Here is a 15,624-nt window from a genome sequence, read left to right as displayed (position 1 = left end):
TGTACCACCGTCCTGCTCGATTACGGTCTGCTTTCCACATCGCACACCCAGCTCTCACGGCCTGCACCTCGACGTGTCACGCTTGCCCTTGCAACGGTGCTGAGTACACCCCTTCGCGTCGCTTCACAATGACCTCCGCGCACCCGGTGTTGACACTGATCAACCGTTGCGACGCCCTCGCGCAGCAGTTCGACACGACGTTCGCGGCCTCGTGCAAGTTGCTCACCGACGTGGCGAACGGCAACATCTCGCCGTCTGGCCCGCAGACGATGGACGAGGCGCTGATGGCGCTGCGCGATACGCTCGAGACCTGCGAAGCAACGGTCTCGCAGATGCAGGGCTGTGTCTGGGAAGATATCCCGCACTTGCTGAACCAGCTGGACAGTGGCGGCGAGGCCGGTGTGGGCAACTGGAACCCGAGGCAGGCGTTGACTGACATTTCGGAGCTGTTTTACGTACGTCGACGGCTGTTCTTCTTGATACGATCACCGAGGACCATCTTTGTGACTGACACCTTGCCCCTACTTGTTTCGCCTTTCTTTCTTGCGCTTCGCATCGCTTCGCAGTCGTACTCGGACCTGCTGCTCAAGAGACGCGAACTGCTGGCCGACTTTACGTGCGAAGAAATCTCGCCCGCCGAGTTTGTGCGCAGCTGGACCAACATAGACTCGAACCTGGCAATGCAGCGCAAACAGCAGGTCGACGACCTGGCCGACCTCCTGGCTGCATTCTAACCAGCGCCGTGCGCGTATGAGGAATCTGCCCTCTCAACCACCCACACCCCACCGCCGATTACTGCAGGGGTGCGTGTGGATTCGGAGGGGGGATGGGATGGGTGAAATCGTGTGTGCGCGACGGTCTTGAGGGCTGAATGAACGTGTGCGCGACCGTGGGCGAGACTAGAGGATCCATTCGATGTGTGCAGTCATTTGGCAGACCTCAAGACGACCGCAGCGGTCCGATCTCAGATGCTCTGTGTGTTTCTTTTCTCAGCACGCCTCAACGCTGGCCGAGCACCGGCTCCACCGCCTTCAATGCTGCGAAGCCAGACCCTGGCCACACGGATCACCTCAACACAACACCACACCCCTCTACACGCGCACGAACGGCTTCACACCCCCCTCCCCATGTCGTGGCCCGAGCGCGGTTCCCGCCCGAACAAGCGCCTGAAACGGTAAATCAATGCATTGTAAGGACAAGACAGAAAACATGCAACCCACACTTCCTCGTCGCACCGCTGTTTCACATGTACGCCCGGATGGCATCCACCAGCTCGGCGCCTGCCTTTGCAAAGTCGACGGGCGCGGCGCGACTAATGGTATACCTCACCCTGGCGGTGTCGTTGAACGTGTCCATCTTTGCGCGGCAGTTGAAGAGGTACATGCGGTTGGCCGCGCGGTGCAGTACGGCATTGTACTCGGACTCGCTGTCTTCGCGCAGCTGGTGCAGCTCTCCCGCAGACATGCCGATGAGTTTCGTCGCGTCCTCGTTGAAGCCGGAGAGCCAGATCTGGCCGGTGGCGTCGGCGACGTTGGTGGAGAGAATGTAGCGGTATTCTGGGGCCGGGTAGGAGCGGTCGCATTTCTCGCAGCGCCAGTTGTTTTCGTGGTCCAGGGTGACTTTCTTGTTGCAGCCTTCCGAGGGGCACGCCGTGTAGTACAGGTTTTCCTGCTTGATGTACACGACTGTGGCGCGCACGTTGAAGTAGTCTGGCTTCTCGGACATGCCCAGGTTCTCGTCCTTGACTTGGGCGATGCTGCGTCGTTCGGCCAGGTTGCCGCCCGCTCCGCCCGCTGCGCCCATGGCTCCACCGCCGACGCCGGCATTGGTAAAAGGCTGGAACTGCGCGTGTGCTCCGTCGTTGTCAAACCATCCACGCAACACGTGCGACTCGGTGATGTCCGGGTTGATGAGCATGGTCGAGCTGGAAAACATGCTCAGCGAACGTCCGCCAAAGTCGCCCACCTTGACGCCCTTGAACGCGATCACCGGCTTCTCGTCGACGCCGGCGTTGTTGGGGAACGTCTCTGCGTTTTTGCCCCACAGCGTCAGCCTCACGCTGCGGTTGCCCTGGTCGACCAGCGTCAACTCCCTCTTCTGCACGGGTCGCTGCGACGCCTTGGAGACGATCTCGCTCAGCTCGCCGTAGCTGTCCAGGATGCCGATCACGTCGCACGTCTGGTTGGGCTCGACGCTCTCGAGCTCGTTGATGCGCACAAACTCGTACTTGACCTCGGGCACGTCCGTGGCGTCGGTGCACTCTTCGATCTCGGTCGAGTTTTCAAACGTGATCTCGTACTCGTTCTGCAGGTTGCTGAACTGCTTCTTGGCAATGTTGACGCGCGCCTTGGAGATCAGGTACACGTGGTTCTCCTGCAGCAGCGGGTAGAAGCGGTCGACGGCATCGTTGAAGCCCGTGGCCTTGATCTCGCCACTGTCGTCGAGCAAGTTGACCGAAAAGAGCTTGCCGTCGCCACGCGCGTTGGACCAGTGACGGATGTCCGACTTGGATGTGACGCGCGCCTTGATCGTCCAGCGGTTCTGGTAGGGCGACAGACCTTCGATGGGGTAGATGGGCATACCGGCGTGGATGCTGCTGCCGCCGGGACGACCGCCCCCTCCTCCTGCTTTCCCGCCACCGCCCGCAGCTGAGGTGGCAGGCGTGGTCCTGCCGGCGGAAGAGTTGTTGCCGAGTGCACTGTTGCCGAGCGCGCTAGCACCGCCGCCGCCGTTCTCCTGCTTGACACCGCCTTCGGTCTTGACGACCTCGTCGACATTAGTAGGGTTGCCGAGGCGCTCGGCGGTGGGTTTGTGAACGACCTCGAGATCGAGGAGGATAAGGATGCGTCGGTTCTGCACCGAGTTGCTGGCGTACTGCGAGACGCGGATGAGGCAGTGTTTCTCGAGCTCGCCGGATTCGACCATGGAACGCTTCTGCGAGGCAAGCATGGCCTGAGCGTAGTGCACACCGTCCGAGACAATGATGCGGTAGCGGTCGCCCACGTTGGATGCGGAAGTGGCGCTGGCCTGGATCTTTTTGATGCTGAGGATCTGGCAGACCGGGTTCTGCACTGAGCTGGCGGGATCGGCAGACTGGATCATCTGGGCGATGGCGCCCTGTGACAGGTCGTTGAGCGACATGACGGACGAAGCGATGGCTCTCGAGTGGAGCAAAGACGGTGGGCGACGTGCGGAATGACAAGTGGTTCGCGAGGTGCGGGATGTAGCAGGAGTGAAAATCTGCGAGCGCTAGACGAGACTGCAAAGATCAAGACGCAACTGGTGTGCGTGGCTTGCGCTTGTGGTACGACGAGTGCTGCTTGAGAAGAACGGATGGATGATCAGCACGGGAGATGATGGTACAGACGATAGAAGGATGCGATCGAGCTCCACTCTTGGATCTTCTTGCGCTCGGTGGAACTGAGAAGCTGAGTCGCGATTCGAGAGTTCCACACCTTCTGCCGCTGCTGCGCTGCTGTTGCTGCTGCTGCGCATTTTGCGGGTGGCGCTCTCCGTTCCAAAAATTGAGGGGGACACACCTCTTTGGCTCATTTACGCGCGCGACGCGTTTTTTCAGCGCAGCAAATCGAGACCAACACTAACTTTAAACTCGCACGACAGTCGTGAGGAAAGAAGAATAGAACATGTCGCTCTAACAAACATCAAAACGTAAAGATGTCGAATCGGCAAATTTCCCCAATTTTTCCGGGTTGCACATGGTATCGACTTCGATCTCTGCTGCCGATGCATACAGTACAGCGACGACTGCGGCAGTATGAGATTCTATAAGAGGGCACCCACATCAACTACAGCATTATGCACAAGGACCAATGATCGGCGTTGCACAACACGGTGTACGTCGGACCGATGCAAGCATTCAATTTAACTCTGTCTTAAGAAGCTTCCGGAACGAGCTGCAATCAAATGAAGAGGAACGGTAGTGTTGGTAAGAGGACAGCATGCAAGAGGCAAGTTTGGGCAGCGAGATGTTTTTCCGCGGTAGATGAGCAGGCCTGTTCGTGGCGTGACTGTGGCGCTACGGAAGCAAAGCCGACCAACAGGCTGCGAAGGGGAGAGAGGCAAGTCTGAAAACTTCGCGAGTTGAAAGCAAGCTTCGATCCGATAAGCCTGTTCGGTGCTTGAACCGCAGCTGCACAAGAGCAATTGAGGATCGACAAAGTGGCGCTAGTGGCTTTTGAACAATGTGCACCCTTTCAGGAGCAGATCAACTCCCGCAAAGGTGGCCGGTCAATACTGTGGCAGAGGGATATCTCTTGAACGAAGGGCGACAGTTGATTAATAAAGTGAGATCAGACTGGAATTCATGCACTTCTATTCGATTTCATGTGCCTCGGCCTGGTTTGCACCTCCGCTGGACAAGGGTCGCTGCTGCTCTGCGGTCGCCTCGTGGTCCAATCTCCCGTGTTGCGTGGCAGCTGTGGAGCTCCAGACTCCGCTTCCTGCCTATTGCAGATCATTGGTTTTTTGCCAAGCACTTACTTGACTTCAATAGCGCGTCACCCAACTAGATTCGACGTTGCTCGATTTCGGTGTTTACCCTCCTTGACAGGCCCGGACGTACCCGTTTCACTTGTGTTTCGTTTTTGCCCCGTCAACGCAGCAGCTGCTGACGCACAAGAATTCCCGTCAAAGCCAAGATGCCATCCGAATCTCAGGCACAGTGAGCACAATTCGAGGAGTATTGGTTTCAGCAGGTCTTACAGAGCTACTGTATTAGCTACGAGGACCGCGAGACCTAAGTAGACAAAGCTATGAATTGAATCCCTCGTAAGCACGCTTGGCAGACACAGATGCATAGGAGATGTCTCGACTAGAATCGTCACCGATCTTTCGTCACCGGAAGAGACGGAGCAGTAGAGATCTCTCGTGACACGGGAAGCTTGCGTGCCTGACTTCGCAGACTGAAAACGATTTGTCTTCTTACACAGTGCATTCCTTTGCAACTGGGAGTGAAATCGAGGGCACACATGGCCATCGAAGGCCAGCTGCGAAGCTGGACATAGAAGCAGTCCGGTTTCCATCTCCGCGTTTCTTCAGTGTCGTGCCTTCAACGACATCTTCGCCAATGGCGGACTGCGATCTTCCTCTGTCGAACGGCAAAAAAACCCCCGTCCGCGAGACAGGCAGCGCGAGGTACAGACTGGCTGGCCGCTTTATCCGTTTGATTGAGTACTATGCACACGCCCTTGCTTGTCTCAACAACCATTCTGGGTGGAAAGGTCTGTGTTATCATCACAGGATGAACATCGACAAGGTGTTGTGCAACAGGCCGATCGTGGAGATGACAACAATGGATCGCCGGAAAAAACACGCACGTAGCTGCACTTTGCTGTAAATGCACTATACAGTATCTCATTGTGCAGAAAGTGGAAGAGAAATATTTAGAAGGAAAAACAAAAAGCAGAGAAAAGCAAAAAGTACTGTACATCTCGGTCGATTGGCTGCTGTGCGAGGATACAGTACAAAGCTATTGGTTCCTTGACAAGCTTCGGAGCCAGCCAGGACTGCATCGTCGCAAAGCCTCTCCAGCTTTCAACGCTAAGCGATGTGCACATCCCTTATCGTAGAGCAGATGCGTCGGACTCCGTGGAACTGTTCGCGCTACTGCTGCGCATGAACCAAGGGACACTACGCGGTCATCTCATCCAGAACCTTCTCTGTTCGAAACAAGGGAGAATCGATGTGCTCGGTCGAAGCATTGTTTAGCGCATATGTGCGCGGGTAAGGTCGCATCCGAATCCCTTTGGGGGGAGAAGGCTTATCGTGTATGCCGATGCGGAAGCACCGACAGCCTGCCAAGCACTGTAAGGCCGCTTGACATTCGAGGCGTTGCATGGCGCTCGACCAAGAATCTCAGCTGATTCAGAGCATGCACATCGTGCAGCTGGATAAAACCGCCTCGTGGCTGCTTTCTGCACACTCCCCGGGTAGACCTGCATACGTCTGCTACTGCGTTGCATCCAGTCGCTAAGTCTTTTTACGATCACAGCCGCTGCTCGGTCAAACCGTCGTCGGTCTGTCAAAGCACATGACTCGTGCTCAGCGAAAGACAGCCAGTCGGGCAACCGACAGGCCTCGATGCAAGTCTTCAAGCTCGAACGGTCAACTCGCCTAGCTTCATTCCCAGCCTAACAATGCTAAACAGGTGTCATCGTCTTCTATACTTGTCTGCATTGGGTCTGTCTCCAAGCAATGCACCGATCTTGTCCGTATGGCGATGAACCAGATTTGAACCGGGTAGAGGTCCAGGAATTTTACGAGAACCCTAGAAGCTTTGCAAAAGGTAAGCCAGCCCAGCAGGCTCAACAAAGGAGCTGCAGCTCACATCTAAAAGGCTGGGGCTGATGTTGTTACAATAGCCTACTTCGGGCCAATCTAGATGGACTTCGGCTGGAGCTGGAGCTGGAGTAGCGAGATGGGAAGGAAAGCGCGCTATCTTCAAAAATTCGAGACAAGGGAGTTTAGGACAAAAGGACAAAAGGACACCAAGCTTCCACTAGTAGCGACGAGGATGACCATACAGTAACCGGACCATTTTGGCCTGTCTCGGTGTGTTCTTTTACCCTTTTTTCTTTTGGCTCTAGGTTTGGGTGGTGCGAAAATCGAGTCTCCGACGAGGGAAAATGGCCGAGCGACAGCTTGAACACAACGGCAAAACAAAATGGTGATGGCGTTGTCACAAAGCGCAACCGGCTCCCTGACCATGTCGCGCAACCGGGCTTACTTGCCGCTCTCGTCTTGACTTCGTCCACGGCCATCTCGGTGTGGGCGATCATCGCTAGGAAGAATCCCTTTGGTTGCTGCCGAACCCCAAACTCCGCTTTGAAAGTTTCTCGAAATGTGCATGCATCCTAACACTTCCTGGCCCCATGCAAGCCCATGTCGATCGGTACTCGAGTGCATTCATTTGAACTCTACCTTGTCTACCAAGCAGAGCCAAGCAGGCTCGGACGCACTCTAGCAGACCGCGTTCGTCGCTGCCCCTTACCAGGCCGCATGAACGAGCAAAAGCTGCCACTGGATAAACGTGGCAGCTCGATGGGTCTAGCGTGGTGTACGGCCCGGACCATGTTTTGGGCAACTTCTTGCCTTGCAGTTGTGCAGAAGGATCAACGTTGCAGCGAGACTGCTGGGCGAGACGGCTAGCAAGAGTGTCGAGCAAGGACCGCTCTGAGCAGGTACGTCTACTTGTGCCTGTTTTCTTTCCTGTTGCTGTCAGGGAGAGTTCTCCTCTTTTTTTCCCTTTTTTTTTCTTTTTTCCTTGGGCCTTTCCTGGTGCGCTGGTAGGCTCAGAGGGTAGCGTCAACAACGAGAGCCAGGCTCTTGTGCTCCGAACAAGCGCTCTTCAGCGACTCCGCCCTTGACAAGACGTCCTTCTCCACTGCTCTCACCCCTCGGGCCGGGCCCTTCGTAATCACTTGAGACAGCATATATAGACTGTAGCCTGATCATCTGCTCATCACGTTTTTTTTTCCTTCTCATCATATCAAGCACTCCTCTCTCATCCCAGACACTCCCCCAACCCCTCCCCTTCACACACACACCCTCTTCACCACTCTCGGGTTTCTAGCCGGTAGCTACCTCTACTTTCCAACCATGCGAACTTCGGTCCGTGCCGCTCTCCTCGTCGTCGCAGCTGCCCTTGTGGCTCTGCAGGTGGCTCAGCCCGTTTCGGGTCACCTGGTCGACCGCGAGGTGTTCGAGAACATCACCCCGACCTTGTATGAGTACAACAGGCGTGCCGAGGGTACCGCTGTGCCCACCAGCACCATCAACACTGCCAGCCCCAGCCAGACCGCCGGTACCAAGTGCCAGAGCAGCGGTGACTGTGCCACTGGAGCGTGTGACGCGGGCAAGTGTGTCCCCCAGAAGGGAACGGGCCAGAACAACTCGTTCTGTTCGTCAGACGCCCAGTGCAAGAGCTCGTCGTACTGCTACCGCGGCGCATGCCAGGACATCAAGCAGGACGGTGCCAACTGCTACAAGGACTCGGGCTGTGTCAACGGCAACTGCATCAACAAGAAGTGCGTGGCCAACGCGTCGCAGCCCAAGGGATCGGGTTGCACCAAGTCAACCCAGTGCGTCGACGGTGCCTTCTGCTCCAACGGCAAGTGCGAGACGGTCAAGACTCCGGGCTCGTACTGCTACAAGGACCAGGGTTGCACGTCGGGCTTCTGCGTCAACAACAAGTGCTCCTCGCGCGGTCTCGCCAAGCTCAACCAGGCCTGTGAGAAGAACGCGGGATGTGTTTCCAACTTCTGCTACCGCAGCGCTTGCCGTGCTCAGCGTGCTCGCAACCAGCCTTGCTCGCTCAACGACGCCTGCATCAGCGGCAAGTGCCGCAAGAACAAGACTTGCGCTTAATCGCCTTCAGCCCTAGTTCGCGCTAGACCCCACTCGCATCTCTCGCATACACACACTATCGTCACCACGTCTGGGTGCAAATCTCTTCGTCTTCGCAGTTGAACCTTTTGCCCTTTCGCCATTCATCTTTTCCTACACGTTCCTTCTGTTGGCCCTATTCATATCTTTTGCAGCTTTTTTTTCTTTCGGGAATAATAGGTATGGCTTCTGTCCCCCATTTTTAGTCTTTTTTTTTTGCGTTGGGTTTGGTTTGGGGTATCTGAACGGTGCTAGGGGGCTGCTAGGCGGGCGGTTGGGCTGTGGCCTGCGTCTAGAGCAGGTGTGTTTACTCTGAACTATTGGACAGAGGGACGATAAGGATCTGTCGGGCTCTGAGAGGACGACGGGGAGCAGGAACAAGTCATGCATCTGAGCTGTGGCCATTCAGGCACGGTTTGGCTGGCTCGATTTGAGAAACCCTGTACTAGCCAGGTTTCACCCGTCGACGGGCCTATTCGAGGCACTCGAGTGCGAAGCTAGCACCCTTGTCTCACGTGCAGGCTAGTATGAGAGCGCGCTTCTTGCGCGGCACACGCTCTGTACTTGGCTGAGAGTCTTAGGTGTATGATCGCGTAACACTTCTGAACACCGCTAGCACCATAGCGTCGAGATACAGTACGTGCGAGACCGGTCTGGGCCTGCAGGACGAGCACCGAGAGAATCGAAGAAAGGCTCCGGACTCAGTAAGGGTAAAAAGGGTAGATGTCAAGTACTGCAGCCGAGCGCGCAACTGCAACGGGAGAAAAACACCGACGCCGCTCGCTCGGTCAGAGAAAACGAGATGCATGCACGTCGGAGAGACACTACAGTATTGTGCGGAGTTTGACAGCTGCTTAGTGTAAACCAATTTCCCATGGCAGAGAGACAGAGCCACAAGCGATGCGCCACTGCGATGCGCCACTTTCTGCGTGTGAGAATTTGGGTTGTTTTGGATTTTCTTTCTTTTTCCCGTCGCGCTCGATGCGGCGAGCGAGAGCGAGAGCGAGAGCGTCGACGAAAGCGCATCTGCAGATCCACGTTGCTCCCTTGCTTTCCACCTTTCCCGCGTCTCACGCATGGGAGACGCTCGGCGATCCTGCAGAGCTGGCCAATTTGCAGATCCCCAAGATGCATATAGCCGCCGTCCGGGCCCCCGATCATCGCTGCTCGACGAACCGGTTTCGCGTCTCGCATCGGGGTACCTCCTCTCTCCCTTTCTGTCCGCACCGGTGCTTTGATCTGTGAGCCCGTGTCTTGGTTGCAACCTTCGCGCCTCTTGCTGTGCAGTCGTGGGATATTTATAAAAAAAATGCAAATGAGAGACTGAGATTCCGACGGAGCAATACAACGCTGAACTGTGACTAGTGACAAGAGACGTGTACAGGAGAAAACGTAAAAACAGGCGCACTACTCATCGTCGTCCTCCTTATCACCCGGCGATGGCTCGGCTTGAAGCCTGGGGATGGGGGCGTAGTACACCAAGACTGGCTGGTGCTTTTTGAATGCCTCGTGTGCAATCTCGATCGCCTTTTCTAACGCCGCGGGGACAGTGGTGCTCTTGAGCTTGTTGAGCGTGGCGCCAAACAGGCAGTTGTCCGAGCCGGTCTGGTCTTCCTCGACATTGGTGTACGGAGGCATGTTTCGGGCATACACGTTGGGCGTGTAGTACTTCTCGACTTTCTCACCGGGAACGAGGAAGCCGCCGTGGAACCAGAACGGCTTTTCGCCCGCAGCGATCGCCTTAGGCTTGCCCATGGTACCCTTTCTACTGCTGCTGCTCTGCGACTGGAAGAGGGAAAAGTACTTGTGCGACAGCTTGCCCTCTGCGACGTGGGGCGACAGGAACTGGATGGTGCGCGGCGAGCAGATGACGGGAGAGTGATCGTCCCACTCGCCATCGAATCTACCGATAGCGCCTGGCCATGTGTTTTCGAACGCATAGGCAATGTCGGCCAGCTCAAAGGCGAGCCAAAGACCTTCGTTCATCATCTTTGGGTACGCTCCCCAGAACATGGCCCTGACCGTCTTTCGCCTCATCCATGCATTCATGAACAGCGCAGAGAGCACTCCCGGTCTGGATTTGTCGAGCACCACGACGTCCATGTCCATCCTCGATCCGATCGAGTGCGAGTAGAACGCACTCTCGGCCAGCTCCTTGGAAGGTGCGCCTTGATCGATCTGACGTTTGAGGAAGGCAACAAGGAACTGAGACGCTTTGTCCACGGGTTTCGCCTTGGAGCGGAAGAAGAGCGTGCCCGTGCTGGCGAAAGTGGGATGCGAGAACAGCTCGGCCGGGTCTTGGAGGAAGACGACTTGCGGTTCGACGATGAGTATCTCTTGGAAGGACGAAGCGAGGAGTGCAAGCGATTGACGCTCCCACGTCTCCTTGAGACCAGGGTAGCGACCTGCGTCGTCCTCGAGCTCTGCGGTAAAGTTGGATAGAGTGTCAATGTCGTGCACCGTCACACGACCGAGCGACTTGAGCAACTCCACGAGCGCAGCGGGCAGCTCGTCGTCCGTGTGGTAAAAGATCTCGATAGGCAGGAGGCAGCCGTGCATCTCTCGGAGCACCGTGATGGTCTGGATGGCCGCAAGCACCGTAAAGCGCGACACGGCCATGACGATTCCTCGTCGTTTACCGCCCTTCGCCTCGTCCTCGATCTGTGCTGCTGTGAGAAGCTCCGAGGTCTGATTCGGCGTGAGACTGCCTGACTTTTTCAAGAGCGTCTTCACGATCGACTCGACCGAGGGCGGTGCATTCGACGATGCTTGCTTGCTGCCGGCATCGGCGGGGCGCACGGGAGTTACTTGCAGAGCCTGCTTTCGAATCTGTGCAGCGCCCGGGGCGAACGACCAGAGCCTCTCCTCAATGCGTTCCAGCTGGCCTATGTGGTGCGTCCTGGCCATCTCTGCATAAGCGTGAGCGCGGAAGCCCATCTCCCTGAAACCGTACCTCTCGTCGACCTCGACAGGATGTGTGACGATGTAGTCCATCCAAATATCGTGTGCGGCTGCATCGAGCTCTCGAACGTGCTTGGCATACAGTGGCGAGAGGGATGGGCGCACTTGCAATGCCAATCGCACAAGCCAAAGGACAAAGACAAACAGGCAGAACGCCTTGATCTTGCCCGTGGTGATGCGCAGCTTGACGCCCAACGACCTGCCGTTCTGGGATCGGAGCATGCTGGAAAAGTTGGTCACGACCATGGTTGTTGGCTCGAGGAGCTGGTACGCTTGCAGCTACACTCGTCGTATTGAATGGTCTTGCTTGCCTGCTTGCTTGCTGTCGTCGATCCTGAGCCGGTTGCGAAGCGAAGCAAGTTGTACCAAAGGATGGGGCCGATCAGAGGGGGTTGATAGATGGGGAGGGGCAGCTCCTAGCGGATATACCCTTGACGTCTCGCCAGGAGTAGAGATGGTGGAGAAGAACAATGGAGCGGAAATCAGCAGCGAAGAAGGGAGCAGGCACGACAGGTCGTGAATTCGAACGCCGACAAGATTCTCAAGAATGAATCAAAGTGAAGTTAGTCTGGACCAGATAACACTAGTTCCTGTGTTTGACTGGGCCAGATCACACTAGCTTCTGTGTTTGAAAGTTTGAAAAGAGCTGTACAGCACAATCACCCAGCCATCACAGACGTCAACAACAACAACAACAGCAGCAGCAGCAGCAGAAACCGTGTAACAGCGATCAGATCGCGACTAGCACCGTTCGAAGGTTTCATGCGTGTAAAATTGCTCCAACCGTTTGGTAAGGGTCCGGAACACTTATGGCACCGGGCGAGTGAGTGAACTCCGAACATGCGGGAACGGGAGGGCAAGATACTGCAGCCCAAAGACCCTTTCGATACGCTAGCCAGACCGCCACACCGCGTTTACTCGGGAGCATTGAGAGCGAGAGCGAGCAAGCGTCTTTGGGTCTCAATTCCTGTTGTCGACAGGCGCCTCGAGATCTTGAATCTGTGTACCAGTGTCGATCTTTGTCGCTTTGCTCGCTGGGGAAAGCAGGGGATGGCCGCGCTCGGGGTTCAGGCCGAGCGCAGAAAAAGAGCGCTGACATCGGAAAGAAAAGAAAAGAAGAAAAAAAATGAAGTGGAAACAAGCCGGGTCTCGGCCTGTCAAAAAAATAAATCTTGAATAATGCAATACAGTACAATCAATCCATTTCGCCCGACCGAGTCGCAAGCACGCTTTGCATTTGGCATTCTAGGCGATAGACAAGACCTTGCCTGCCCTTGGTCTGCCCTTGGCCTTGCCTCGACCAAGAGATGCAGTTCGGTCTTGTTGCTTAAACAGCCAGTGACGGGGGCAACGACCTTGATTGAATGCATACAGCCCAAGCATGCACTGATCAAACAAAAGTGTTACTCACTCGCGTGGGCTTCCCGTGTGCATCCCAGCTGCAAAGCTCATCCGCCGTCGTTCTGATACACAGATCGCCTTTGCTGCGACGCAAACAGACATACTGCTCACACGTTGCTGCCAGGGTCTTTGTGTGCTCAGTTCCGTCAGAATTGTTGCTGGTGCCGTCCCGTCTTGCGTTTCCCGACGCCGCTTGACAAGCACCTACGCCCTGGCCTTGCTCCTCCCTGTATTACACCCTCGGACTCCGTTTCGTTCTGCCTTTCAAACCACCCTCGAGCTTGCTTTCGGCTTCTTCCTGACCACCGTCACAACAGACCAGCCTCAAGCACTTGTTGCAAGCGCATCTCCGTCTTCCTACCATCACCACCACCACACCCTCCTCGTCCTCCGCGACTCCCATATCCCGCGTCCGCGCTAGCGTCAGCATCAAGCTGAGCAGAGGCCCACAGGCATCGCCTCTCTCTCTCTTCTTTTCTCTCTATCTCTCTCTTTCTCTCTCTTGCTGCGCTGAGCGAATACAGCTACAAGCCCCCAACATGGTCCAGGACTACATTGCCTCGTCGCCGGTCCCAGCAAAGCCAGCACTAGCCGCTTCCTACCAGTTTGCCGCAAGTTCGGCCGAGTCACAGCCGATAATGCAGCGAGCATATGAGCGGACACCTACCTCGCCAAGTACTCCCACCTTTGTCCTGCCAGAGTCAAACCCGTTTGGTGGCGAGCAACTGGAAGCCAAGTCGAGCGAGCGCACGCTGCTAGGTGGTTGGATGCGTGGCATCGGCTCGCAAGCAAAGGGTGCCAAACCGCGTCCTTCCCTGCACAGGCCTTCCACGATGCTTTCGGACGACACCAAGACCGACGTCGCATCGCTCGCCTCGCATGCGGATGAAGATGGCCTCAGGACCAGAAAGACATCCCCGACAGCCTTTGGCGCAATGTCCAATCGCAGCCTGCTGGGATTGCCTTCGCTCAGGTACATGCTCTACACGCGCAAGGGTCGCAGAGACGTGGCAACCCACTTGCGAGCTTGGACGTCCCCCAAGTCTATTCTGATGCTTGTGCTCCTGCTGTTGATTTCAGTGAGGATACTGCTTGCACCGACGGCCCCCGTCGATGTCGATGTCAACGGCCGCATAGCCAGTCACAAGGCCTCTGAAGCCGTCTTCCTCAACCACTGGATCGACCACGTCATTCACCACCCTGTGCGTGCCAGGGACAAGGCAGGCTTTGCAGAGATGGGTCTGCGAACCGAAATGTATTCGCACATGCTGCATCACCCCACCCTGCCCAACTTTGATCGCATGGAAAGAGCCCTCTGGCCGTTTGTGCCCGGCATCAACCAACTCAGGAGGTGGTGGCAAGCATCCGTGCAGGCCAAGCCGATGCAGTACTCGAGCGCTTCTGGTTCGAAGCTGGTCTCGCGTGCCTTTGGTCGTGGTCCCACCATCAAGCCTGGATCCCGGGGCATCGTCATGTCGCTCGGCAAGAAGGGATCCGTGTTTGCCTCTCAATTCATCTCGATCATCCGCGAAAAGCACCACAACGACATCCCCGTCGAATTGTACTACTACGGCGACTCGGATCTGCCCCCCAAGTACCGCGACTACCTCACCAAGGCGCACCGCAACGTGCGTTGCATCGATCTCCAAGCGCTCGGCCTGTTTGATCCTGAGCTGGTCCAACTGGAACGTCAAGGTTTCGCCATCAAGCCGTTTGCTGTGCTCGCTACCAACTTCACTGAAGTCATGCTAGCCGATGCCGATGCCATCATGCTCGAGGACCCGAACCATTTCTTCGAGGAGCCTGGCTACCTCGACACGGGCACACTGTTCTTCCATGACCGCGATCACGTGCGCAAAGGTGCCGACTATGTTGTGCAGGAATTCATGAACAACCAGCTGGGCCAGCGTGGACCTTCGCCGCGACTGGCATCGAGCGAGTTTTGGAAGAAGAAGGGCATCTTTGAGCAAGAGTCGGGGATCGTCGTCGTCGACAAGCGGAAGACCGACGTGTTTGCTGCCCTGCTCTTCACCGCATGGCAGAACATGGGCGATATCAGGAAGAAGACAACCTATCGCGTATGGTGGGGAGACAAGGAGTCGTTCTGGCTCGCATTCGAGCTTTCGCAGTTCCCGTACTATTTTGTGCCCCGGTACGCTCAGGCGATCGGCACGACAAAGATGGTGACCCGAGCCGAAAAGCTCAAACGAGCTGCCAAGGCCAAGGCCAAGGTGGAGAAGGCCAAAGCCGAGGAGAAAGCAAAGAAAGCCGGTGCCGCCAAGAAGATCGTCAAGAGGGACGCTGCGAAAGTGGTCGAGTTCGACGAAGCCGGCGACGTCATCCCGGCGGCCAAAGTGGAAAAGAATCCCTTCAAACAAGGCGTCCAGCCCGGAGAGACCAAGCCCAAACTCGACGACAAGACGCTCAAGGACGCCAACCCGTCCGAATCCGACCTCGAGGAGGAAGAGGAATTCTGTTCTGAACACCCCCTGCACTTCCTTGGCGCCGACAAGGAGGACCACGACGGCGACGGTGTGCTCGACACCATGACGCTCGGCCGCCCCGCCTGGTTCAACGGAGGCATCCTCGATGTCAAGACGCTCTCGGACGATGTGTACATCAACCCGAACGCCTTTACGCTGGACGGAGCGTGGGAGTTCCTGTTCGACGAGGAAACGTGGTGCATCCGCAACTACACCAAAGGCGACATTAACCAGTTTGACCTCAGTGAACGCATCCAGGAGTTCTCGGCGATCGCAAAGAGGGCAGAGGACAAGTTCAGAGCAAAAATCCCCAAACCACCCAAGAAGAAGAGCAAGAAGGACAAGTAGACAAGCGCCTCGTTGGCTGATCTGTTTG

At 56.3% G+C, this 15,624-nt stretch overlaps 5 protein-coding genes across 5 annotated transcripts; 3 read left to right on the top strand and 2 right to left on the bottom strand.

Annotated features, from left to right (window-relative positions):
- Positions 1-128: 128 nt before the first annotated feature.
- EX895_004552 (uncharacterized protein) lies at positions 129-734 on the top strand (the record flags this gene model as incomplete). The annotated part of the gene is made up of 2 exons (XM_029885146.1): positions 129-455; positions 567-734. The coding sequence occupies 2 exons, from the start codon at positions 129-131 to the stop codon at positions 732-734; spliced, it is 495 nt and encodes a 164-aa protein (XP_029738388.1).
- Positions 735-1,242: 508 nt separating this feature from the next.
- Positions 1,243-3,141, bottom strand: EX895_004551 (uncharacterized protein; the record flags this gene model as incomplete). The annotated part of the gene is made up of 1 exon (XM_029885145.1): positions 1,243-3,141. The coding sequence occupies one exon, from the start codon at positions 3,139-3,141 to the stop codon at positions 1,243-1,245; it is 1,899 nt and encodes a 632-aa protein (XP_029738387.1).
- A 4,476-nt stretch (positions 3,142-7,617) lies between these two features.
- Positions 7,618-8,385, top strand: EX895_004550 (uncharacterized protein; the record flags this gene model as incomplete). Its single annotated transcript, XM_029885144.1, has 1 exon — positions 7,618-8,385. The coding sequence occupies one exon, from the start codon at positions 7,618-7,620 to the stop codon at positions 8,383-8,385; it is 768 nt and encodes a 255-aa protein (XP_029738386.1).
- A 1,425-nt stretch (positions 8,386-9,810) lies between these two features.
- EX895_004549 (uncharacterized protein) lies at positions 9,811-11,610 on the bottom strand (the record flags this gene model as incomplete). The annotated part of the gene is made up of 1 exon (XM_029885143.1): positions 9,811-11,610. One exon carries the CDS (start codon positions 11,608-11,610, stop codon positions 9,811-9,813), a length of 1,800 nt encoding a protein of 599 aa, XP_029738385.1.
- Positions 11,611-13,304: 1,694 nt separating this feature from the next.
- EX895_004548 (uncharacterized protein) lies at positions 13,305-15,596 on the top strand (the record flags this gene model as incomplete). Its single annotated transcript, XM_029885142.1, has 1 exon — positions 13,305-15,596. One exon carries the CDS (start codon positions 13,305-13,307, stop codon positions 15,594-15,596), a length of 2,292 nt encoding a protein of 763 aa, XP_029738384.1.
- Between the last annotated feature and the right edge of the window lie 28 nt (positions 15,597-15,624).

Source organism: Sporisorium graminicola, chromosome SGRAM_4 (assembly GCF_005498985.1).
Source record: "Sporisorium graminicola strain CBS 10092 chromosome SGRAM_4, whole genome shotgun sequence".
NCBI lineage: Eukaryota > Fungi > Basidiomycota > Ustilaginomycetes > Ustilaginales > Ustilaginaceae > Sporisorium > Sporisorium graminicola.
Note: the sequence above shows the minus strand (reverse complement) of the source record. Positions and strands in the feature narration are given on the sequence as shown.